The 26,241-nt window shown below is 43.8% G+C and overlaps 1 protein-coding gene across 1 annotated transcript in view; it reads right to left on the reverse strand.

Moving 5' to 3' along the window:
- Positions 1 to 26,241, reverse strand: part of LOC149449767 (alpha-2-macroglobulin-like) — a 124,129-nt gene that overhangs the window by 37,392 nt on the left and 60,496 nt on the right. Inside the window, exons 20-24 of the mRNA XM_089692754.1 lie at positions 23,065 to 23,191; positions 19,923 to 20,044; positions 18,591 to 18,651; positions 17,120 to 17,203; positions 16,410 to 16,583 (exon numbers count right to left, since the gene is read on the reverse strand). Of these exons, the coding sequence (XP_089548880.1) occupies positions 16,410 to 16,583; positions 17,120 to 17,203; positions 18,591 to 18,651; positions 19,923 to 20,044; positions 23,065 to 23,191 (568 nt within the window). The remainder of the gene's footprint in view (positions 1 to 16,409; positions 16,584 to 17,119; positions 17,204 to 18,590; positions 18,652 to 19,922; positions 20,045 to 23,064; positions 23,192 to 26,241) is intronic.

Genomic DNA, 26,241 nt, shown 5'->3' on the forward strand with positions numbered 1-26,241 from the left:
AAGCTGGCACCCTCTTCTCCTGATGATGCGGAAGAAATTGCCTGATGACGACAAGGCTGCCAAGTGCGATCAACCTCCTCATCATCAAGTAGGGTCTCCGCCTCACTACTAGCCCCCTCGGCTGCGTCTGGGTCAGGAGACAGACCTGTCTCTAGACCGGCTACCGAGCCACTCTCCTCGCCAGTACTTCTTCGCCTGGCTGCTGAAGAGGCGGATGTCTCCCCCCGTTCCTGACCGCCCTCTGTTAGCTCTTCCTCACTGTACAGTGGGGCTGAGCCCACAGCATGCGATACTTCGCTTGGTGAGGGAACAGCAAAGGACAGGGGCAGGTAGAGGACACGTGATTTCAGTGGGCTTGCTCCCGGGCCATGCCAACTAACGGTTGTGTCTGACGTACACACCGACCGTTGGCTGTAGGTGTCAGAGGTGACCTGGGAAGAGGAAGACGACCGAGCCAACAAATAGATGACGGCAGGGTTGTCGGTGGAGACACGACCGCTGGATGACACCGGGAGCACTGGCCTCTGGCTGCGACTAGTGCTGCCTCGACCCCTTCCTCTGCTGCCACGTCTGCTCGCTCCTAAAACATTGCTTCCTCTGCCACTCCTCTGCATGTTGTCTGACATACTCTTTAATTCAACGATTCTGTGACCCTGAGTAACAATTCTGTGTCTGTCCCTGAGTAACAATTCTGTGGCCCTGAGTAACAATTCTGTGTCCCTCAGTAACAATTCTGTGTCCCTCAGTAACAACTCTGTGTCCCTCAGTAACAATTTTGTGTCCCTCAGTAACAATTCTGTGTCCCTCAGTAACAATTCTGTGTCCCTCAGTAACAATTCTGTGTCCCTCAGTAACAATTCTGTGTCCCTCAGTAACAATTCTGTGTCTGTCCCTGAGTAAAAATTCTGTGTCTGTCCCTGAGTAACAATTCTGTGTCCCTCAGTAACAATTCTGTGTCCCTGAGTAACAATTCTGTGTCCCTCAGTAACAATTCTGTGTCTGTCCCTGAGTAACAATTCTGTGGCCCTAAGTAACGTTTCTGTGGCCCTAAGTAACGGTTCTGTGCCCTCAGTAACAATTCTGTGGCCCTGAGTAACAATTCTGTGTCTGTCCCTGAGTAACAATTCTGTGTCCCTAAGTAACATTTCTGTGGCCCGAAGTAACGGTTCTGTGGCCCTCAGTAACAATTCTGTGTCCCTGAGTAACGTTTCTGTGGCCCTAAGTAACGGTTCTGTGGCCCTCAGTAACAATTCTGTGTCCCTCAGTAACAATTCTGTGTCTGTCCCTGAGTAACAATTCTGTGTCCCTAAGTAACGTTTCTGTGGCCCTAAGTAACGTTTCTGTGGCCCTCAGTAACAATTCTGTGTCCCTGAGTAACGTTTCTGTGGCCCTAAGTAACGGTTCTGTGGCCCTCAGTAACAATTCTGTGTCCCTCAGTAACAATTCTGTGCCTGTCCCTGAGTAACAATTCTGTGGCCCTAAGTAACGTTTCTGTGGCCCTAAGTAACGGTTCTGTGGCCCTCAGTAACAATTCTGTGTCCCTGAGTAACGTTTCTGTGGCCCTAAGTAACGGTTCTGTGCCCTCAGTAACAATTCTGTGGCCCTGAGTAACAATTCTGTGGCCCTGAGTAACAATTCTGTGTCTGTCCCTGAGTAACAATTCTGTGTCCCTAAGTAACGTTTCTGTGGCCCGAAGTAACGGTTCTGTGGCCCTCAGTAACAATTCTGTGTCCGAGTAACCTTTCTGTGGCCCTAAGTAACGGTTCTGTGGCCCTCAGTAACAATTCTGTGTCCCTCAGTAACAATTCTGTGTCTGTCCCTGAGTAACAATTCTGTGTCTGTCCCTGAGTAACAATTCTGTGTCCCTAAGTAACGGTTCTGTGGCCCTAAGTAACGGTTCTGTGGCCCTAAGTAACGGTTCTGTGGCCCTCAGTAACAATTCTGTGTCCGAGTAACGTTTCTGTGGCCCTAAGTAACGGTTCTGTGGCCCTCAGTAACAATTCTGTGTCCCTCAGTAACAATTCTGTGTCTGTCCCTGAGTAACAATTCTGTGTCCCTAAGTAAAGTTTCTGTGGCCCTAAGTAACGGTTCTGTGGCCCTCAGTAACAATTCTGTGTCCGAGTAACGTTTCTGTGGCCCTAAGTAACGGTTCTGTGGCCCTCAGTAACAATTCTGTGTCCCTCAGTAACAATTCTGTGTCTGTCCCTGAGTAACAATTCTGTGTCCCTAAGTAACGTTTCTGTGGCCCTAAGTAACGGTTCTGTGGCCCTCAGTAACAATTCTGTGTCCCTGAGTAACGTTTCTGTGGCCCTAAGTAACGGTTCTGTGTCCCTCAGTAACAATTCTGTGTCCCTGAGTAACAATTCTGTGTCTGTCCCTGAGTAACAATTCTGTGGCCCTAAGTAACGGTTCTGTGACCCTCAGTAACAATTCTGTGTCCCGGAGTAACAATTCTGTGTCTGTCCCTGAGTAACAATTCTGTGTCCCTAAGTAACGTTTCTGTGGCCCTAAGTAACGGTTCTGTGGCCCTCAGTAACAATTCTGTGTCCCTGAGTAACGTTTCTGTGGCCCTAAGTAACGGTTCTGTGGCCCTCAGTAACAATTCTGTGTCTGTTCCTGAGTAACAATTCTGTGTCCCTAAGTAACGTTTCTGTGGCCCTAAGTAACGGTTCTGTGGCCCTCAGTAACAATTCTGTGGCCCTGAGTAACGTTTCTGTGGCCCTAAGTAACGGTTCTGTGGCCCTCAGTAACAATTCTGTGTCCCTCAGTAACAATTCTGTGTCTGTGTCTGTCCCTGAGTAACAATTCTGTGTCCCTAAGTAACGTTTCTGTGGCCCTAAGTAACGGTTCTGTGTCCCTCAGTAACAATTCTGTGTCCCTGAGTAACGTTTCTGTGGCCCTAAGTAACGGTTCTGTGTCCCTCAGTAACAATTCTGTGTCCCTGAGTAACAATTCTGTGTCCCTAAGTAACGATTCTGTGGCCCTAAGTAACGTTTCTGTGGCCCTAAGTAACGTTTCTGTGGCCCTAAGTAACGATTCTGTGGCCCTAAGTAACGTTTCTGTGGCCCTAAGTAACGTTTCTGTGGCCCTAAGTAACGTTTCTGTGGCCCTAAGTAACGATTCTGTGGCCCTAAGTAACGATTCTCTGTCCCTAAGTAACGATTCTCTGTCCCTAAGTAACGATTCTCTGTCCCTAAGTAACGTTTCTCTGTCCCTAAGTAACGTTTCTGTGGCCCTAAGTAACGTTTCTCTGTCCCTAAGTAACGTTTCTGTGGCCCTAAGTAACGTTTCTCTGTCCCTAAGTAACGTTTCTGTGGCCCTAAGTAACGTTTCTCTGTCCCTAAGTAACGTTTCTCTGTCCCTAAGTAACGTTTCTGTGGCCCTAACTCTGTCCCTAATACAGAGAGGTCTGCCTCTCTTGAATGACTGGAGGCAAATGGAGAATTCTAAAATGGCCGCCATTTATAGCTCGACCATTACACAGTGCTGGCTGGCTGGCTGCTGATTGGCTAATGCGATCACATGTCATTAATGAATGCATTATGGGTCAGCGCGCCTTGTCTGCGCGCCTTCCCAGACATCCCCGCTCCGTCGCCGCACATGTTGCCGCCATTTTAGGAAAAATTTCGATTTTTCCAATATTCGAAACGAATTCCACTTCGCCTACTTCGATTCGCTCATCTCTAATCATCATATACAGGGCAAGACTGGTAGACCTCCATTGTATGGGAGGACAGCAAGGAGCTGCTCACATTCCACAGTGTCGAACAGCAGAGAAGAGCAGTGAATGCTGGGGGAGTGAAGAATAAGGCCAAGCGAGCTTTTAACCATGCATTGCAAGGGGGACCCACTGCATGTAAATTTACCAATAGCCTGGAGTTGGACTTTAATATCTCAATTCAGAGTGTCATATATTATGGAATCCCTAAAGATCTTTCTAAAAGTACCACAAAAAAGATACTAGAAGTAAAACAATTTTTATGCAAACACTATGAAATTGTAAGGTAAAGTTGTTGCATACAACATACTTGCAAATCTGTGTTATCCTTTGCTTTATGCATTTTTTACAATAACCATATACCCATTTTCAGATTTTTTGGTCCAATATGTATTCTCAACATTAGTGGGAAGGGAAGAAGTTACTAGTGATGTGTGCAATCATGCATGTAGTGTAGTGTAACAGAAGAAGTTACTAGTGATGTGTGCAATCATGCATGTAGTGTAATGATGTAATCATTCCCTTACAGCACAGGTGTCAAACACAAGGCCCACAGGCCGAATCCGGCCCTCCAGGCCATTTCATGTGGCCCTTGCACCTCTCCTGCAGGTACCCCTTGTCTCCGCCCCCACCTTTTCTCAGCAGTTGGCAGCAAAGAGGAGCCAAATCCTGCTCCTCAGTGCAGCTGCAGCACTCCCTCATCTCTGCCTCCGCTGGTCTCAGCATTCAGCAGACTCTCATAACTGACTCAATTCCTCCTCTGGTCCTCCTCCAGACCCTGCACTGTCTGCTTTCCAGCTCTGCCCCAAAGGGGGTGCACGAAGATGTTAGGGAGTGTGTGGGATTCTTGACTGATGTAATGGGGGGTGTGTTGCTCTAGACATTTAGTCTTACTGATACAACCTGCTCTTTGAGGGCAACCGTAATGCTGATACGGCCCATGACGAAATGGAGATTGACACCCCTGCCTTACAGGATGGTTTCTGTCATTTTTTCCAGAAAATTGGGGTGTAACGAGGCTCTTTAGCTCTTTTATTAGCCACTTTTTTCTATTTACTAAATGCAGGTGACAATCAAGCATAAGGCAGAACAATCAAGCAGGAGGGCAGAACTGGAAGGCTGGAAGGAGCCGGATTGTTCTGTGTAGTGATGTTCTCTGCCCAATATGTAAAGCATAATGATATAGTAGGGGGGAGGCTTATAATCTCTAGGTTGTACTGCTGCAGAGCTTTTTCCAAAAAGTCATGGAGAATTCTATGCCCTACTGTTATGCCTTCACATCAGTTGGAACATTCTATTTCTACAGATGTTCAGGTATTCTTACATGCCCTATTTTTAACTTGCAATTTTCGGTCTTTGCATTAAAAATACTTCCAAGTGGTTGTAAACCCAGATGGCTATCTCCAGTTCTAAAAGTAGGGCTCTCGGGGGGTTAACATACAGTTGTGGCCAAAATTATTCAACCCCCAATGCTGTAAAGGGGTTTAGGGACTATAGTGTACATTTGGAATTGTATTCAGAATCAAATCCTACAAGGACGTTGTAACTACCCAAATGCAACTAAAATGACATCAATTGTTTATGTAATACAGTAGTAAATGGTTCTTATGTGGTTTCTTCATTGCCACAATTATTCAACCCCTTAAAGACTACCACTCTGAAGAACAGAGGTTCATACAGGTGCTTTCCATCAGGTATTGAAAACACCTGTGGATGTCACCGAGCAGCAATCAAGCATAATAAGCACCAATTAGGCAGCTTTAAAATGACTGTGATACTCAGCTCCTTCTAGACATTTACTGGTGTGGTTACAAACATGGTGAAGGCAAGAGAATGGTCCAGGAAGACAAGAGAAGAGGTGATTTCTCTTCACAGGAAGGGCAATGGCTATAAGAAGATTGCAAAGATGTTAAACATACCAAGAGACACCTTAGGAAGCATCATTCGCAAATTCAAGGCAAAGGGCACTGTTGAAACGCTACCTGGTCGTGGCAGAAAGAAGATGCTGACTTCGACTGCTGTGCGCTACCTGAAGCGTAGAGTGGAGAGAAGTCCCCGTGTGACTGCTGAGGAACTGAGAAAAGATTTGTCAGATGTGGGTACAGAAGTTTCAGCCCAGACAATAAGACGCACACTGCGTAATGAAGGCCTCCGTGCCAGAACTCCCAGGCGTACCCCCTTGCTGTCTCCAAAGAATAAGAAGAGTCGACTGCAGTATGCCAAAAGCCATGTGGACAAACCACAAAAGTTGTGGGATAGTGTTCTGTGGACTGATGAAACAAAATTAGAACTGTTTGGGCCCATGGATCAACGCTATGTTTGGAGGAGGAAGAACAAGGCCTATGATGAAAAGAACACCTTGCCTACTGTGAAGCATGGTGGAGGGTCAATCATGCTTTGGGGCTGTTTTGCTTCTGCAGGTACAGGGAAGCTTCAGCGTGTGCAAGGTACCATGAATTCTCTTCAGTACCAGGAGATATTGGATGGAAACGTGATGCAGTCCGTCACACACCTGAGGCTTGGGAGACGTTGGACCTTTCAACAGGACAATGATCCCAAGCATACCTCCAAGTCCACTAGAGCATGGTTGCAGAGGAAAGGCTGGAACATTTTGGAGTGGCCATCGCAGTCACCAGACTTAAATCCGATTGAGAACCTCTGGTGGGACTTAAAGAAAGCAGTTGCAGTGCGCAAGCCTAAGAATGTGACTGAACTGGAGGCCTTTGCCCATGAAGAATGGGCGAAGATACCCGTAGATCGCTGCAAGACACTTGTGTCAAGCTATGCTTCACGTTTAAAAGCTGTTATAACTGTAAAAGGATGCTGTACTAAGTACTAAGATTGAATGTCACTTGGGGGTTGAATAAAACTGATAATGCTGTGAGCACAGAAAAGACATTTGTGGTTATTTCATTATAACTGTTATGTTATATTTGTCTGACCTACAAGTGCCTCTTTAATGTAAATGTAAGCAAGATGACTGAATGATCAAAAGCAATGTCAAACTGGCCAAAACACTCAATTTCAGTGGGGGTTGAATAATTTTGGCCACAACTGTAGATTGTGCTCTGAGGGCGGAGCCTGACTATGGCGGCGGCGGAGAGCTCGTGGTAGGAGCTCTCGCACGAGCTTCTCCGACCGACCCCCCCTATCTTCGGTCTTAATTCCCCCCAGTGCTGTGGAGCTCTTGATGGCTGAGTCCTACCTCGGCCTGGGGGGCTTCCCCTCATGAGTAGCGGTCCGCGGTTGGAAGAGCCGGGGAGCCGGGGAGCTGGAGAGCAGTAGAGAGAGGCTGGGACGCTGAGCCTGTTGCCGGGAGACGAGGACGAGGAGGCGCGGCCGGTGCACGTGTCCAGTCGCGGTGCATCCCTGGGAGTCAGGGACACCGGCCGGCCGAAGGCAGACAGGGAGCAGGAGAGTCGGGGGAAAGTGGAAGCCGGTTGCCTCCCCGATGTGACAGGGAGACTCTTACAGCTCTCGATATCCCCCTGGCTGGCTGTCCGAACCTGGGCCTGGTGGACCCAGGAATACCAGGAACCTATCCTGCCTCCCTGGGACGAACCCTAAAAGAGGAAAGAAGAAAGAAAAATAACACAGCATCGGAAACCCTGAGGAATCCCCCCCAGGACTGAGCAGCAGGGAAGACTATCCGTACAAGAATGGAGCCACCGTCCTGAGAAGGGAAGGGTGAGTGAAAGCTACTGGGGGAGTACTGTGTTGTGGACCCCTGAGTGACATAGGAGACCAGGGGGTGAAAGAGGGGAGGGGAGGATTCCCAGGGGTTAGAAGAGAAGAAGAGAGGAGGCCCAGGTGTCCTAGGAAATTAAAACACATAAGAAAATCGCAAGTTGGTCTGGTCCAGAAATTACAAAGGAGAGGTTTAATCCCATCTTGAGGATATAGAAGGAAAAAATTAATAAAAGGAATTTACAGAGGATATGAAGAATAAAGGTCCCAAGGCAGCAGGGCCCAGAGGGTCTCAAACAGGAACAATAAAGAAATTTACATCACATGGAAATACCACGCCAGAAAGGGCCCAAGGCGCATGCGCAAAAGGGGAAATGGACACTAGTTCAGGTAGTAGTCCTAGATTATCATTGGGCATGAATAGCAGTGGTAGCCAACAAATAGAGGATGGTTCGGGAAAAAGAGAATCGGAAGGAGAACTACAAGTACCAAACAAGAAGGAGATGATAGAAATGTTTCAAAATTTGGAAAAAATGATAAAACATGAAATGACAGCTATCCGAAATGATCTAGGGCACCTGCTATTAAGAATGGAGGAAACAGAGGAGAAATTTAAAAATCAGGCCCAAATCATAGATAACCTAAGGAAAAAAATAAACCAATTGGAAAACACCCAGAAAAAATTGATCTATAGGATGGAAGCCCAGGAAAATAAAGAAAGAAGGTGTAACATTAGAGTACGTGGGATTCCAGAGACTGCAAAAGGTGAAACACTATACGAATTAGTGAGAAAAAACTTGAACTCCATAAGAGACAGACCTGAAACAGATGGGATCAAGTTAGATGGAGTGTTCAGAATAGGAAAGTTCAAACAGGCCATTGGGAAGGAAAGATCGAGAGACATAATTGTCCAGTTCCAAAAGTTTGGGGTCAAAGATGAGATCTGGAAGAAGATCAAGGGAAGATCATTAATTAAGTATGGAGATTTGACTATTCAAATTTATGCGGACTTAACAGCAGAGACCCTATGGAGAAGGAGAGCCCTGAGACCCCTGTTGGAGCAAATGAGGAAACAGAATGTGCAGTATAGATGGGGTACCTCAGCATCTCTGGTTGGCTGGAAAAATGGGGTCACAGCTTACTTGAGATTTCCGGAGGAACTAAGGGATTTTTGTGAGAGACTGGATTTGCAAAGAATGGAGATAGTGGGATGGGAAGAAGAAGAAGAAGAAAATAAAGGAGATACAGATGATACAAGAAAAGAGGACTGGCAACGGGTTGGGGGGACGTGGAGGGAGATTTTGGGGTTGGGGAGGGAGAGGAGGGAGAATTAAGTAGAAATTATGTTCTGTTTTTTTTTTTTTTTTTTCCCTCTCTCTCTCCCGCTTCCATCTCTCGCCCCTGGTCTCTCCCCTCCGGATGTTGAGGTCCTCCAGAACGCTCTGGCGAAGGGAGGGAAGTAAAGATTCTTTTTGAACTTAGATGATAGAGAGAGGGGATCTGGGGGGGTCGGAGGAGAGGCGAGCCGTGCATGGGCGGAGCTTACGCCCTAAGTTTTAAATCAAAGGTGGAAACAGATCCACAAATGATTTGTAGACAGTTCATAAGCCTAAATACGGGTAGGGGAAAAAGAAGAGAAGGGGGGAGGGGGGAGGGGTGGGAGTGGGAGATGGAAGTTGGGTGGGAGGTTGGGGGGGGAGGGGAGGTAGGGGTGGGAGGAGGGGAGGTTGGGTTAATATGTTGCAAGAAAGTAGGGCCTAATAGGAGGAGGCGTAATAGAGGAGAGATAGAGAGAATTAATAAGGATGGAAGAAATACAGTTTATAACATATAATGTGAATGGGTTGAACTGTCCTGGGAAAAGATTTAAGTTGTTTAAAGAGTTACATCATAGGGCAGCGTCAGTGGTATTTTTACAGGAAACACATTTTGAGATAGAGTCAAATGTGAAATTAAAATCCAAGTACTATCCAACATGGTATTACGCTGACTCTCCAATTAAAAGAGCAAAAGGGTTGGCAATAGGGTTGGCTAAGAATATGAGATTTGAGCTGGAGGATAGAAGGACCGATCCGGAGGGGAGATTCCTGTTTTTGAAAGGTAAATTACAGGGTATCGAGTGTACGATAGCCAACATATATTTCCCCAACAAAAAGCCGGAGATCTATTTGAAGGGTCTGTTGAAAAAATTGATAGACTTCAAAAAAGGGCGTTTGATAGTAGCGGGAGATTTAAATCTCTGTATGGACCCACAAAAGGATTCAACCTCCCTTGTGCAGAGAGAGGGGGGTAGGTCTCTGAGAGGTTTGAAGAAGGTGATCCACGAGTACCAACTGGTGGACACCTGGAGAATAATGCATATGAAAGACAGAGACTACACCTTCTTCTCTAATGCACAAGAGATATACTCGAGATTGGATTACATTTTAATAGATCATCAACTCATTGAGCTGCTGGTTAAAATAGAAATAGAGATAAGAACTTTCTCGGATCATGCCCCTGTCATAATGAAAATAGGATGGGGAGCAAGGTGGACGGGAGGTTTAGGATGGAGGTTAAATGAGGCTCTTCTCTTAGATGAGGATATTGTGCAGAAGATCAGGGAAGAGATTAAGGTATATTTCAAGGAGAATGAGACAGAGGAAGTATCGACAGCTACAGTATGGGAAAGCCATAAGGTGTATATATAAGAGGAAACTTGATTGCGATGGGAGCAAGGAAAAAAAAAAGAAAGAAGAGAGAGGGTTAGTGGACTCCTAAAAGAAATCCTGGACTTGGAGCAGATACATAAGAAGAAAATAACAACAGAAACAAGACAGAAGTTAACGGATAAAAAAGACAAGTTAGAGAGATTGATGGAAGAGGAGAGGAGAAGAGTATATAACAAAGTATTAAATGAAAGATATAGATGGGGAGATAGACCAGGAAAATACTTAATGAGAGCCCTGAATAAAAAGAAAAATAGGAATTATATAGAAAAGATAAAAAGTCCTAAGGGGGAGTTGGTACATTCAACTAAAGAAATTATTAAAGTATTCATGGAGTATTATAGAAAGTTGTACAACATTAGTCCCTAAGGTACACCCAAAGAAATTAGAGAAGGTATTAACGAAAAAAGGATGATATATTTAAAAAATGCGAGATTACCAAAGCTCAGTGAAACGCAATTGAACTCCATGGACGCGGAAATCTCCCAGGAAGAAATAGAGGTAGCATTAAGAAGTACAGGGGGTGGGAAAAGCCCAGGCCCGGATGGTTATACAGTTAAGTACTATAAAAAATTTAGTGAATTACTGTTACCGAAGTTGAAGAAGTATATGAATGATTTGGGAGGCGGGATGGAGGTGAGGAGGGAATCCCTTCAGGCCCATGTCGTTCTCATCCATAAGGAGGGAAAATATCCTTCTCAGTGCTCTAGCTACAGACCAATTTCATTATTGAACACTGATACCAAGCTATACGCAAAGGTTTTAGCAAACAGGCTGAAAGATCTAATGCCTGAATGGATCCATGGAGATCAGGTGGGCTTTGTCCCAGGGAGAGAGGGTAGAGACAACGGGTTGAGAACTTTAATGCTTATTCAGAAAAGTAGAAAAGGAAAAGCCCCGGTGGTGCTCTTGTCAATTGATGCCGAAAAGGCGTTTGATAGAGTGGACTGGGGCTTTATGATGGACAACTTGGAAGTGCTGGGGATTGGAGAGAGAATGCGGGAGTGGATAGGTAAATTATATAGGGAGCCCACCGCAATCATCACGGTAAATGGGGAGAGGTCGGAATCCATTGGGATGTCCAATGGAACAAGACAGGGCTGCCCATTGTCCCCCTTGTTGTACGTTTTGACATTGGAACCCTTGTTGTCAATAATAAGGAATAGTGGAGCAGTAAAGGGAATCCAGATAGAAAATATAGAACATAAAGTAGCGGCCTTTGCGGACGACCTATTGTTTTATGTAGGCAACCCCCGAATAACACTACCAAGTATAATGGAGACCCTGAAGGAATATGGTGAATTATCAAATCTAAAAATTAATCCAACAAAAACAGAGATTCTGAACATCAACATACCAAAGAGCGAAAAAGAAAAGCTACAAAAAGAATTCCCCTTTATATGGAGAGAAAAAGATATTAAATACCTAGGAATAAAAATAGCCACCTCATATAAACAACTGTATAGATTAAACTATATTTCTCTGATAAATGAGACTAAGGAAGAATTAAAAAGATTAGAAGGAGGAAACCCATCATGGATAGGACGTATAAACCTAGTTAAAATGGTAATTATACCTAAAATACTCTATAGATTTCAAATGGTTCCAATCAAACTCCCAGAGGCGTTTTTTAAGATAATGAGAAGAATGTTAACAAAATATATATGGAGGAATAAAAAACCAAGAATATCATACGAAACACTAAGTAGGACTAAAGAGAAAGGGGGAATGGGACTACCTGATGTCAAGAGATACTATAAAGCAGTAATTTTAGCAAGAATCTATGATTGGACATTTAACCATAAGGGAAAAATTTGGGTAAAAATAGAAAACGAACTGAGTGGAATTCGTTTGAGTAAGATGATATGGGTTCCAGCACATTATAAAAAAATTAAAGAAAACACAAGCACTTACACTTTAAACGTTTTAAGGACATGGGATAATTTACATAAACACATGAAATGGGAATTTAACTCTATATTAATGACTCTTGCAAACACGGAGTATTTCCCTCCAGGAAAGGATGAGATATCAGGGAGATGGTTTAAAAAGGAAGATATCCAATTGAGAGACGTATTGGTAGAGGGGGAATTGAGAACATTTAAAGAATTAAAAGAGAGGGAGAGAGATATGTTTAATAGAATGGATGAGTGGAAATTTCATCAATTAAAATGTTTCATTGGAAATCTCCCAAAACCCTTAAGATTAAAAAAGGAGTGGAATATGTTTGAAAAGCTATTAGAAACACGTAGAGATGGGAAACACGGTGTTACAAAAATGTATAGAATACTCACAGAATTAGACACAGACACAAAGTTAATTTTTATAACAAATTGGGAAAGAGATATGGAGGTGGTGATAGATGAGGATCAACAGAATAAGATATTCAGACTGGTACACGAGAGTGTTAGTATGAGAGACGTTGAGATTAACTATAAATGTTTGACACGATGGCATATCACACCGAGCACCGAGCACAAGATGAGTGGGGAGAATTCAAAAATGTGTTGGAGAGGATGTGGGGAGGAGGGCACGGTGTTTCACATATGGTGGCAATGTCCAAAAATTCAGGTTTTCTGGAAGACAATAGTGAATTTAATAGAAATAATAACTGGAAAGGACATAGGGTTAGACCCAACCATATGTCTCCTACATAATGTTGAGACAACAGTAAATAAATATAAAGAAACAGGCGTATGGTACTACTTAAGTGCTGCAAAAGGGTTGATACTCAAGTTTTGGCGGAAGACAGAGGTGCCGATGGAGGAGGATTGGATCAATAGGGTAATCCAGATTAGTAGAATGGAAAAATCTTACTATATACAGGAAGATAGGTTGGAAATATACTATTCGCGATGGGAAAAATGGGAAAAATCAGGATTGAAAGAAAAATATAGAAAATTGTAAACTAGGAAGTTATTTAAAGTTATTGGGCCTAGAGAGATTGGAGATCTTGCAGAGGGGAGGGAGGGGGAAGGGGGGGGGGGAACGGGTAGGGAGGGGAGGGAAAGAAAAGAGGTAATTAGAAGGGGCAAAGAAGAAATGTACTGATTATGTATACGTATTGTGTCTCTTCTTATGGAATTTTTTGTAATAATATGAAAAACTAATAAATATTTAAATTAAAAAAAATAAATAAATAAAAGTAGGGCTCTCCACCAGCAATACCTTTTTTTCTTTACTTTGTAGGTTACATTAGGAAGGGGGGGGGGGGTAAGCCATGTGATATGCAAGCTTTGAGTTGCAAGGGGACACAGTGAGCCGTACTTAAGAAGAGGAGTGTGAGCACTGGGACGGAAAGGGCCTGCAGGTACATATAGCCTCTACGGCATTGCAACCGTAGTGCACATGACCAGATTTCAGAAAAAAAGTGGTGTGTGCCCACCACTTACTATTTGTCCTGGCTGCTTACTTACATTCTCCCTACCCCTGCAGGCATTGCTGAAAAGTGAAGAGGTAAGAGTAGAAGGGACATTAGGTAGTAGTAGGGGGCACTGTTAGCCATGTACAGTTATAGCTTTTATTTATTCTACAGAACCAGAGCATATGCATTGCAGTATCCATGCTGCGGAATCTATATGTGCCTGCATGTGGTTGTCACTGTACATCAGGAAGTTAAAGTCACTGGCAGGATCAACAGGTATTTTCTCAATAATTAAACTGTTTTAAATAAAAAAAGGGCACACATAATTCTTAAAATGTGGAGGTTTAATGAGTTTTCTTGTATGGGTTCACAACTTATCGCATTGTTATTTTGGTGCAATTTGCAGTAAAGTGCACCTTCTAAATGGATGAAAGGTAACATGTTTCCTCATTCACATGGCCACTTTTATCCAGTTGTTCTGTGTGTCTGCATGCAGGCAGCCTGTATAAATCAATGTCAGTTGGTTGGCTACAGGGATCTGCATGGATCTCCAAGCGCATTCTGGAGTGTACATCATGCAGGGCCGATTCATGGATCAGAATGTACAGGTGGTTTGAACGGTATGCCCATATGAATGAGGTCTAAAATTTACCTCATTGTAAATGCACCATGTGATGTATGTGTAGAAGGAGCCAAAAATATGCATGGCTGGGGGAGAACCTCAAGGGCAGTGGTTCTCAACCTGTGGAACCTCAGGACCCACATTTGTCCTTGGTCATTAAGTTGCGACCCAAAAATTATTTAATTTCTGAAACATAATGTATTCCACAAAACTTACGCAGTATTCTAAAACGTATATGCACTTATATGAACTGTAAACAAATGGCTTCCTTCCAAAATGGATAGTGCAGTAATCACAGCGCTAGTGAAATTGAAAGCCCGCCCCTGGTCACTACCCACTTTTGGGTCATGACTCATTATTTGAGAAACACTGCTCTAGGGTAATCAAAGATGGAAAAGGATCCAGGCATCCTAGTAGATAACAGACTCAGTGATAGCATGCAATGCCAAGCTGCAGCAAGTAAGGTCAGAAGACTACTAGCATGCATTATGTAGCACCCTCCTAGGTAGCTAGGGGGAGCTTTAGCTTTAATTGCTAGTCAGAAGGCTGAGAAGCAGCCTGGGTGTGGTAGCCAGGTGGGTCAAATTTAGATCAGAGCTGAGAGGCTCTGCAGACCAGCTTTCTGGGATTTCCCCCTGTTCTAGAACTTTGGAGAAAGGAGAGGAGTGGCTGGACTGTACTCTTAGAGTATCGTGGCCAATTCCCAACAGGAGGCTTGGCAAGGGCCAGGACAGCCTTTAATAGTAACTGAGCCTGCTCAGCAGCAGGAGAGTTGGAGTAGAGTTCAGGTGGAAGATGAGGAAGTGAAGCTGGAGAGCAGGAGAACTGGGAGGGGGCCCAGATGGGAGAGAGGCTCACATCCAGGCAGGAATCTTGTAAGGAGGAAAGCTTGGGACTTCACCGGCCCCCTGAGAGAGGACCACCTAGAAGGCCCAGTAGCCGCCACCAACCCACCAGCAATACAGGAGAAGGACTAAGTGAGTAAACCTGCACTCCCAGGGCCTGATAGGGGAAGGAGCACTCTGGTGGGAAATCAGATTAGCGACTACCTGGGACTGTCTTACTTTGAAGTGACAGGCACTGTATCCCCTGCTCAGGGATTCACCCAGATCAGCTGGATTAGGAAAATCTAGGGTCTGGGGTGGTACAACCGGATACACTGGCTAGCTCTCCAAGAAGGGGATTTTGCTGTAAAAAAAACTTGAGCATCTTGTACACCCCTAACCCTATCCCAGTTCAAATCCCCTAATAAAACCTCAAAACAATGCTCAAGGACTGGTTACTGCCTCCTGGATGCAAGTTATTGTGGGATTGCATGTTGCCTGGCTGTGCAGGACCATAGGGTGACCCAAAACTTCAGAGACTCCTAAGAGGGTAGTGCTACAATTAAAAAGGGTATTATAAAACTATAATTCTACCACTTTACAAAACCCTGATTTGGACACACCTTGAGTACAGCATCCAGTTTTGGTCACATATCCTTCAGAAGAATGTGCTTGAACTTGAGAGAGCCCAGAAAAGGCAGCAAAGCTAATAAAGGGGCTGGAGGACCTCAGTTATAAGGAACAACTACAAACATTACATTTTGTACTTATTATCCCTTGAGAAGAAATGCTTAAGAGGGGATGTCATAGCGATATACAAATCGTTAATGGTGACACTTGTATTGGGAGGAAATTATTCACCCAGAGGTCTCTAAAGAAGACATCTATACAATAAAGTTGGACGAGATATGGTTCAATCTTAAGCTGCATAAGGGGATCTTTACTGTTAGAGTAGTAAGGATGTGGAACTTTCTTCCACAGTTGGTGCTCCCAATAGGGAGTGTAGATAAATTAAAAAAAAACTTTTAGATGTGTCTCTTAGCAAATGCAATATAGAGGAATATGAAAAATTGTAGTGACGTAAACACACACATTTAGGTTGAACTGGATGAACTGGTGTCTCTTTTTACCTTACCAGCTTTGAGACTTTATTACTATGAGTGAACATTGCCTATGTATAAGTAAAGCTTTGTAAATTATACTGCTTTTATTATTAGAGCACTGCACTTCTCAGGTGCTAATACTGAAGGCAGATCCTTTTATTTCCAGTCTGTCTGAAAAAGATCATAATCACACTTTTTATTTCAGATGAAGGTAAAATTATTCACTAAAGAATGCTAAAATTCTTGTAATGTGTGTTGTTCACCTGGAGTTTTTATATTGAACAAAACTTGACGTTTCACTATAAGAAATAGTAAATTTTCATAAAAGTATGAATAAATTAAGTAAAAAAAGAGAGGGATGATCTGGCCCCAGTATGTCTCACCACTTTCCAGGAACCTGATGGCTTTGTTCTTTATCTCAGGTGTCAGATGAGTGCTCTGAAGATATTCCAGAATGAAGATGTTGGGGACAAATAGGACCATGTTCTGCTCTCCACACCCATATGGCATGGCAAGAAGACGATCAAGGTTCTCCATGGCTGTACCCATCAGGTCTCCTGCAATAGAATACCATGAGACAAATTTTAGTTAGAACTGGTGTACAAGTAGGAAGTCATTATACACAGAAGAGAAAGCAAACTCTTCTTCTTCTCTTATGTAACCCAAGGAGTGCTGACTCAAAAGCCAGGTTTCTATCCACCCACATATAATAACAAAATGCTATAATCTTCTTCAACTTTATTTTTAAAAATTAGCAATGTACACTAATAAGACCACAAAATGTGTATTGGCTTTGCAGTTTTAATCATAGCTTAAAGGAAGTCAGCATGTATGTAAAGTTCCACTTTAACCAATTGATATGTAAAGGTCAATGTATGCTGACCAATAGAACTGGTTGGTTTGATCTATGATGTTTATAAATGTGGTTCTATTGCAAACTAAAGATTAAGGTTTTGGGCAGAGGTTGAGGAATTAGGGCAGATTAAGAGTGAATGGTGGTAATTATGAATGTTTAGAAATAAAGTACTACAGTATATATACAGTATGTGGTTTTATGGTAATTGTAAATTGAAGAAAATTCTTTAAATCTTACCAAGCAGTGTGATATGAGCTCTTTGAGAATTCTCCAGGATTTTCTCTGGAACCTTCAAAATGACTTCCTCCGTCTTTGTATTGTCTAGAATGAAATGATGTTTAGTAGACTGTCAATGAAAAAGTACAATATATCAAATTACTTTAGTATTGTAAAGTTTGTGAGGACTCATGGTGGAAATCTCTGCAGTTAAATTCAGAGCTCTGCTTATGCAAGGGCATGGGGTTCTTGCTTTCCCTTTTGGATTTTTATTCTGTGACATAGAGATTATAACAGGAAAAGAGCAAACTCAGGGAACGTTTTGGTTGTAGGATGAATAAGACTCCAGGAATTGAGACTATGGTGAGGAGATTTTTCTAGAGCCCCTAGGAAATATAGAACTCAGTGGGTAACTTATATCACTGACATACAAGATGTGACAATTTAATTCCTGCAAGAGTATTCTGACATGTTCTAATTTGCACTCGCCTGGGTCATAGACCAGTTGATTTGGTCTTTACGGAACAGTAGTAGAAATAATATGTGTGCGCATTGCACTGTTGGCAGAATATGAATGACAGGAATCTGAAGCAGTAGATTAACATCAAATGTTGAGTGAAAATTGGCAAAAATAGTGAAACTTTAGCTCTATTACAACAGACTTATGGTGAACATTCCATGAAGAAATCATGTGTTTTTGAATGGCATAGGCAGGTTAAGAAGGGGAGGGAAGATGTCCACAATGACACAAGAAGTGGGCAGCCAAAAATGCAAAGAACAGATGTAAATGTGAAAATGTGAACAGTGAAAAGCTTATTGGAATCTGTTTGGAGGAAAAGACTGAAACTCTGGATGAGCCACCAGGACACAGAAACATAGAAAAATGAAGTTAGGAAAAAAGACTGAGTGGTCCATCAAGCCTGTTCATTTTTTTTTGTTAACATCTTTGTTTGACTATAGATATATGTTTATCCCAAGCATGTTTGAAGCTATTTACTGTTGACTGGCTCACTACCTCTGATGAAAGGTTATTCCAAGCATCAACTACCCTTTCAGTAAAATAATACTTTCTAAGATTAGTTTTAGTTCTGAAATTAGACAGTGCTCCTGCACATGATGTGTTAAGTGTTTGCAAATTCCTGGCCCAGAAATCCATTTCAAAACTTGACAAACCACCTTATTCCCCTGACTTAGCACCCTGCAACTTTTGGCTGTTTCCAAAATGCTGCAAAAGAACACAGATTTGATGACATTCCAGATATCCAGCATGCCGCAACAAAGATACTGTACAGAATACAGGAATGTTCAAAACCTGGATGCTATCTCAAAAGCCATGGAAGTACAATATCAGTCCAAAATTAATAAAAATATGTATTTCTGCAGCAATAGGATGCCAGCTTTCATTCTTAGTTTATAAAACAAAAGACAACTTCAGAATAGTTGATATGGGCAACACAAATTATATCTGTAAACCTGGCCAGATATTCCTCACCTTTTTTCTCATGTATGCACATCAGGGAGCTAAATGATTTCTCCACTAGGATCCCTCCAGGCTGTGAAGATCAATAAAAGAATCAATTATATAGTATATTGCATTACATAGTATTTCCTCTGCATATATAATAGTCATGAAAAAATTATAGTTATGTGATAACATCATTTTACACCAAAAAATAAAAAAAGACTTAGTCTATTTTAAGTGATGCCCTCAAGACATTTCAATAATTGGGGGTTATTTACTAAACCTGTAAAGTGCAAAATTGGTGCAACTCTGCATAGAAACTTCCAGGTTTTGTTGCCAACGCTTATAGAAGCTGATGGTAGAAGCTGATTGGCTATCATGCACAGCTGCATCAAATTTTCAGTGCTCCAGTTTTAAAAGTATCTTCCCCCATTGTGTCTCCAAAGCTATGTATGGTAATTATTCTGATGGTGGTGGGATTATTACTAAGGTCTGACTTATCATGGTGGTAGTGATAAAGGTGTTTCCTTTGGTGGCACAAAGGAAAGTAGAAGAAACTTCTGCTTTTAATCATTCTTCACTTCCATAACACTCATTGACTTGGTTATTATTTTTCTTGTGATTGTTTTAAAGGTGTTCACATAAGTAAATAAGATGTTGCTAAATTGTATGTAGATTAGTCCTCTGTGGGATGGAAGTGGGAATTTAGTAACACAACCAACCTCTTGGGAAATGTGCAAATTTTATTTACCTTTGACCGACTGTGATCTTTGGGTAATTTGACTTAAGTGGCGTATCCATCATGCCCCAACACGTCTAGCCACAACACGTCAAATTTTGTATAACGGTGACAACAAAAATAATAGGCATTTAGTATTTGTTCCCTTCATATAACCTCGAATATGAAATGACACATTTTTGGTCTCACCAATATTATGGAGGCTAGTATTGGGGACCCAAATTTTGTAGTGGTGACCACAGAGGATTTTCCTTCCCCTACATTTTATAAAGTACAAGCTATGGCTTTACATAAAATCCTATCATGTCATGACAAAAGCTTTGGTTGTTATCTGTCATTTGCCTTATGTAAAATATGTGAATAAGCTTTACATTTATATAAAATGGAAGTCTGTATGGTGATGGCTTTGTTTAGGTTGGAGTTTGATGGCGCCCAAATTCTACCATGTCCTTCAGTACTAAGACATCATTTTAGCTGGATTGGGAAACTTACACAGAGCTATTTATTTGTTTTAACAGCAAGGCAAAGAAACTATGGACACAGGTCAATAGAAAGGTGGTGTATGTTCCTACTTGTAGATTCTCCAGACACTATAGGAAAATGCTTGCCTGACACATACTGACCTGAACAAGTAAGGACTTGACAATTGTGTCTGTGCTTCCTTGCTTAGGGACAATTGGTATCTCTTTTTTGCACAATTCTTTTGTGTCCAGAGCCTCAGTTTTCACTGTGATGTTTACTTGACCTATAAGGAGGCACAGATGCTAATTACTAGTAATCATAAACTATTATTATTATAATTATTATTATACAGGATTTATATAGCGCCAACAGTTTGCTCAGCACTTTACAATATAACAGGAGACAATACAGCAACAATACAGTTCAATACAAGAGGATTAGGAGGGCCCTGCTCCTTGGAGCTTACAATCTAAGAGATTGATTGTATCCTTTTATATAGCACTACTATTATCCAAAGCATTCTGCAAAATGCACTGAACCACATAGTCAACTTTCATTTTACCCCAGTTTCATTCTAGTTCCCACCAAAAACATACACATACATAAGGCCTTATGCACAGTTGAGTTAAAAATGCTGCTTTTTTAGGCGTTTTGAGTTTTTTTAATCTGCCTCTAAACTAACCTCCATGTTAACCTACAGTATGTGTCCATTTACAGGAGTTTAGAGGCAGGGCTCTTAGAGTCAGAAAAAAAAATCACTTGGGCGTTCAGGGGAGGAGCGTTGTAGCAGAAAAAAATTCCTGATGCCTGTAAACGTACGTAAACACATGTAAACACGTCTAAAGGCATGTTTAGCTTGAGTATTTTTAATTCCAATGGCAAGAATAAATTAATATTCTGGCCAATTAAATAAATAAACATCCAAGCACTTGACACGCCTAATCGCATTTGAAAAAAAACAACTTAGGTGCATTTTTGCAGCTGCTTCTCTCCTGCCAGGAAAAAAGCATTTAGAAGAGCCCCAATGTGCGTGAAACCCAAGATATGTACCAGAGTGCACACGCATAGCGAAGCCTGTAACAGCAATTTTAATGAAAGCAAACATACTAAGCATTACATTTACCAAATGCTCTCAGGAAGGACTACAGGGCCAAGAATATGGTGGGACGTGTTCTCAGCTGACATGTTTGAAGGAATTAGACTCCTTCATTTGTGCTGCTACACCAGCTTTTTTCAAACAGGGTGCCTTGAGGTTTCTTCAGGGGTGCCTTGGCAAAATGTCTAAAAATTGCCCAAAGCTTGTATTTAAGCCAATGGGTGGAACAAGCCTGCCTTTTAGTTGCAGAAAGCCCTGGGATTTAATTGTGCCCCATTACGACCTTCTAGCTGCCGGTGTTCTGACAACCAAAGACATCATCAGTTGATAAGGAAGAGGTCAGTTGGGGTCAGCTCTGGGATCATATTAGCCATATTAGCTCAGTGATGGAGAAAAACTGAGGGAGTAGAGAAACATCGGTGTACTAGTCAGTACCAGTGTGCAAAAATGTTTTGCTTTGGAAGAGTACATCACCTCTAATGTTGGGGGTCCTACATGTATGGATATTGATGTGTTATATAATACTATTAGAATAGTTTTTTACATTTTAGAATGGGTTGCCTCGGGACTGTCTATCATTTTAAAGGGTGCCTCGGGACTGCCCATAATTATAGAGGGTACCTTGGGACTGTCCACAATTTTAGAGGGTGCCTTGGTACTGTCCGTAATTTTAGAGGGTACCTTGGGACTGTCCGTAATTTTAGAGGGTACCTTGGGACTGTCTATAATTTTAGAGGGTACCTTGGGACTGTCCACAATTTTAGAGGGTGCCTTGGGACTGTCCGTAATTTTAGAGGGTACCTTGGGACTGTCCATAATTTTAGAGGGTACCTTGGGACTGTCTGTAATTTTAGAGGGTGCCTTGACTGAAAAACGTTTGAGAATCATTGTGCTACACGATTGCACAGCCCAATACATGAAAACATAAGTTCCATTTATTTGCAGCCCCCACTGCCCAAATATAGTTTTACATCACAGCTTCCTGTAAGCACTGATATCAGTGGACCTTTTCACAGGACCCCAGGAAAGCTGAGGATCCCAAGTACTGCAGGAATGCACTCCTGTACTGTCCTGCTTTTTTGTGGAATTTGAGATCCTTATCTCAGGATTCTGTATAAATGCCCAGTGATGTCACCCTAGTTTATGTAAGCTTGCCAGAAGTCAGATTGCACGGTCACTTTTCTTTTTTCAGCTTTTAAAGCGCTTTATATTTTGCCTTCCTTGATTCCTCCTTTCCCCCTCGTTAACATGCTAATGAAATAGAAAAAAAAGACACCCTTTTTGTTTTCATTACATACCTTATTTTTTTACATAATCACTGGTCTCTGTCCTTCTCTATGCAATGCAGGCAGATCATGGATGGTGGAAGGAAGCAGCAGTGTGATGTACATAGCTTTCTGAAATCATCATAGCACCCTGCCTCAGTACTCCTCTCAAGAGCCCTCAGCCTTGATGTATGCAGTGGGGTGGCCAGGGGTGTATTTATCACAAGGCAAACAAGGCATTTGCCTAGGGCGGCATTTTTCAGGTGGGCAGCAGCATTTTTCAGGGTGGCAGCGCTGTCCCCCCGAATGAAGGAAAGAAATAAGGGACACACGCAGCACGGGGACCAGGTGGGATCCAAAAGACGCTGTGGGCTGCTTGATGGTGTATGCAGAGCCTGACTCTTGTTCCCCGGGATGTCCAGAGCTGTGAAGGTGAGTGTCTTATCTCTTGTCAGGGTGGGGGCGGGGAGGTTTGCCAATGTATGGGGGGCGGTGGTAGTGGAAGGCTCTCTCGGGTAGGGGTGGGGGGTGCTGGGGTATTGGTCAATGGGGGGAGCCAATTTTTGTGTTGCCTAGGGCAGCACAAATCCTAAATACACCACTGGGGGTGGCTCTTTGAAGGAGTTATGCAAATATCAAAAGATTTTGCTGGGTAACATATACATGTAAACTCTGAGCTTCCATGATTGAAAGAACTGAAATCCAATGAAGTAAAGGGACAGGCCAGGAAAAACAAAGGCTGGGGGAAGTTGGTGAGCTACATAATGCTAGATGTTCTCCAGCCATGGCATGAAATGGGCTCTGTCTGAATTGCTGCAGCTTCTAATGTACAAATGTGTGCAGTGATCAGATTAGGCAATTACAACTATGCAAAACTGGATGTAAGGAAACTCTTGGCTCATTTACCTATTCCTACCCATGATCTTTAGGATGGCATCTTACCCAAGACTTTGGCTTTTAGTTTCCAGGAGAAGGTTTCGCTCTCATCTGCTCCTATACAGCTGCTGTGACGACATTCTTCACATGGCATCTCTTCTAAGTCACTGCTGATGTACAATGTGGTCCGAATCTGAAAAGAAAAAAACTTTTTTTATAGCAGGTTTGTCACTCGTTCTCAATAAACCATTTTGTGACTAACAATACAAGTTACTGTTGTAGACACCTTTCAGTGCTACAATAATACATGGAGTGCATGTCATGTAGCACAGCATGTCAAAAATGTATTTTAGTAAACTAGTTCTTCTGATTGCGCCCTTCCTACAACAAACAGTTTTAGGGCCAGTTCACACTACATGTGTTTCAGTTGCTTTTTTTCTGCATCCAAAATGTACAGAAAGTAGGTTATATGGTTGTCAGTGTCATAGTTCACATCAGTGCTTGCAGTTCCAGAAAACAAAAGTAGAACATGCTGCATTTCTTCTGCACAGAACTGTACTGGAATGCGGTAAAAAGCATCAAAAATGCACTGGAACGCATCACAAATGCACTGGATGCACATGTCCCTATTTAAACTGAAAAAGAGAGGGGAAAAAATTAACTGTAATGCGTAAAAAATGCACTGGAATGCATAAAAAATATGCATGCAAATACGTAACGCATCTGAACTGTGTTTCTATTGTGTGAACCGGCCCTAAGTCCCTAAATAACTGTAGCGCTCACTCCCGCAGGAATTTACAGTTTAGGGTCCCTAGGCTCTTTTCCCATGGTTGCCCTGCAGCCAGGCAAACAGACACAGTCACTCCTTTGATTCAATGAACAGTCCAGGGTTATGCTTTTCTAATGCTTTATTACAGAACTTGAACAGGTTCAGGGTAACTGTGGGATACTAGAAAAAAGCAATGCGAACAGAGAATTCACAAAAGAAAAGTGGTTACATAAAATGCGATACTCAAAAAATGTAATCAGAATACGCTTTTATTAGCAAAGTTGCAATATGAAACAATTGTATAAGAATCCTCCTTCTCATATCAGCTGGGGACATCTCCCCGAACCCTGGCCCCTCACCACCTCACCCCCCCCCCCTAGAGCCCCCCCTGCTCACGCCAGCCGACGTGACCGCCTCAACCTCATACATGTACCCCACCTCCCCATACCTATCCCCCCTCTCTCGGTTGCACTCCTGAATGCTCGTTCGGTTTGCAACAAACTTACCGCCATCCACGACCTCTTCATCTCCCGCTCCCTAAACCTCCTAGCAGTCACCGAAACCTGGGTACAGGCCACCGACTCCACTTCCCCTGCGGCACTCACACATGGAGGTCTCATCTGGACCCATTCGCCAAGACTGAGCGATCGCAGAGGTGGTGGTGTCGGCCTGCTCCTTTCACCGCTGAGCACCTTCCAGGTCCTCCCTAACCCACCCTCTCTATCCTTCCCCTCCTTTGAGGCGCACTGCATCCGACTCTTCTCACCCACCCCCCTAAGGATCGCAGTGATCTACAGACCTCCTGGGTCCATACCCCACTTCCTGGACAACTTCGCCGCCTGGCTCCCCTTCTTCCTCTCCTCTGAGCTACCGACCATCATCCTCGGGGACTTCAACATCCCCATCAACGACAACAACCCGGCCACTTTCCAATTCCTCCACCTAACCTCCTCCTTCGCGCTCACACAGCACACGCAATCCTCCACCCACATCAGAGGGAACACCCTGGACCTCGTCTTCTCCCACCTCTGTACCCTCAACCAGTTCTTTAACACCCCCTTCCCTCTCTCTGACCACCACCTCATCACGTTCTCCATCTCCCCTTCCCCCAACTCCCCCCCCCAAAAACGCCAAACCATCACCAGCCGCAATCTCCGCAACCTGAACCCGGCCCCCCTCCACTCAGCCGCCGACCGCCTACACGACAGCATCCTCCCACTGTCATGTCCTGACATAGCCACCACCTTGTACAACGAGTCACTGTCAGCTGCCCTAGACTCTCTGGCACCCCTAACCACACGAATGATCAAACCCAGGCCGCTTCAACCATGGCAGAATGACAGCACTAAACGCCTCAAACGTCACAGTCGCGCACTGGAGAGACTGTGGCGCAAAACCAGGTCCCCTCACGCATTCTCCCTCTACAAATCTGCCTTCCTCACTTACACCTCCTCCCTCCACGCCGCCAAGCAGGCCTACTTTGTTAACCTAATCAACACCCTCTCCTCCTGCCCTCGCCGACTCTTCTCCACCTTCAACTCCCTGCTCTTCCCCCCCCCCTCCTCCACTCAGTACCTCACTCACCACCCACGAGATTGCCACCCATTTCCGTAACAAGATTGACACTATCCGTAAGGACATTGTCAACTCGCAATCTACCTCCCCACCTAACCTCCCCACCCCCGTCACCCCTTCTTCTCCCCCCTCCTCTGCCCTCACAACCGCACTGCCCTCCACCGCTCCCAAGGCCCCGCCCACCGTAACCCCCCCTGCACTGCACTCCCTCAGCCCTGTCACTACTGAGGAAATCGTCAAGGTCCTCTCAGAAGCCCGCCTCACTACCTGCCCCCTGGACCCTATCCCCTCTCAACTCCTCCGGTCACCCCCCTCTTCCCTCATCCGCTCCCTCACCCACATCTTCAATCTCTCCCTCTCTACTGGTGCATTCCCCTCCACCCTAAAGCACGCACATATCACCCCCATCCTCAAAAAGCCCTCCCTGGATCCCGCGGACCCCAACAACCTCAGACCCATCTCCCTGCTGCCACTCACCTCCAAGCTCCTTGAGCGCATAGTCTACAATCGCCTAAGCGCCCACCTTATTGACAATAACCTCCTTGACCCATTACAGTCCGGCTTCCGTCCCCTACACTCCACTGAAACTGCCCTCCTCAAAATCACTAATGACCTACTAAATGCCAAAGCCAAGGGCGACTACTCTGTCCTCCTTCTCCTGGACCTCTCTGCGGCCTTCGACACAGTCGACCACCCCCTCCTCCTTAATAAACTACTCTCCCTTGGCATCAGAGATACCGCTCTCTCCTGGTTCTCATCCTACCTATCCCGACGCTCATTCAGCGTCACCTACAATGGTACCACCTCCCCCTCCCTCCCCCTCTCTGTTGGGGTCCCCCAAGGCTCTGTCCTTGGACCCCTTCTCTTCTCCATCTACACCTCCTCCCTGGGCATACTCA

The sequence above is a fragment of the Staurois parvus genome, unplaced genomic scaffold, assembly GCF_062004578.1.
Source record: "Staurois parvus isolate SC_StPar_1 unplaced genomic scaffold, SC_StPar_1.0 ptg000604l, whole genome shotgun sequence".
NCBI lineage: Eukaryota > Metazoa > Chordata > Amphibia > Anura > Ranidae > Staurois > Staurois parvus.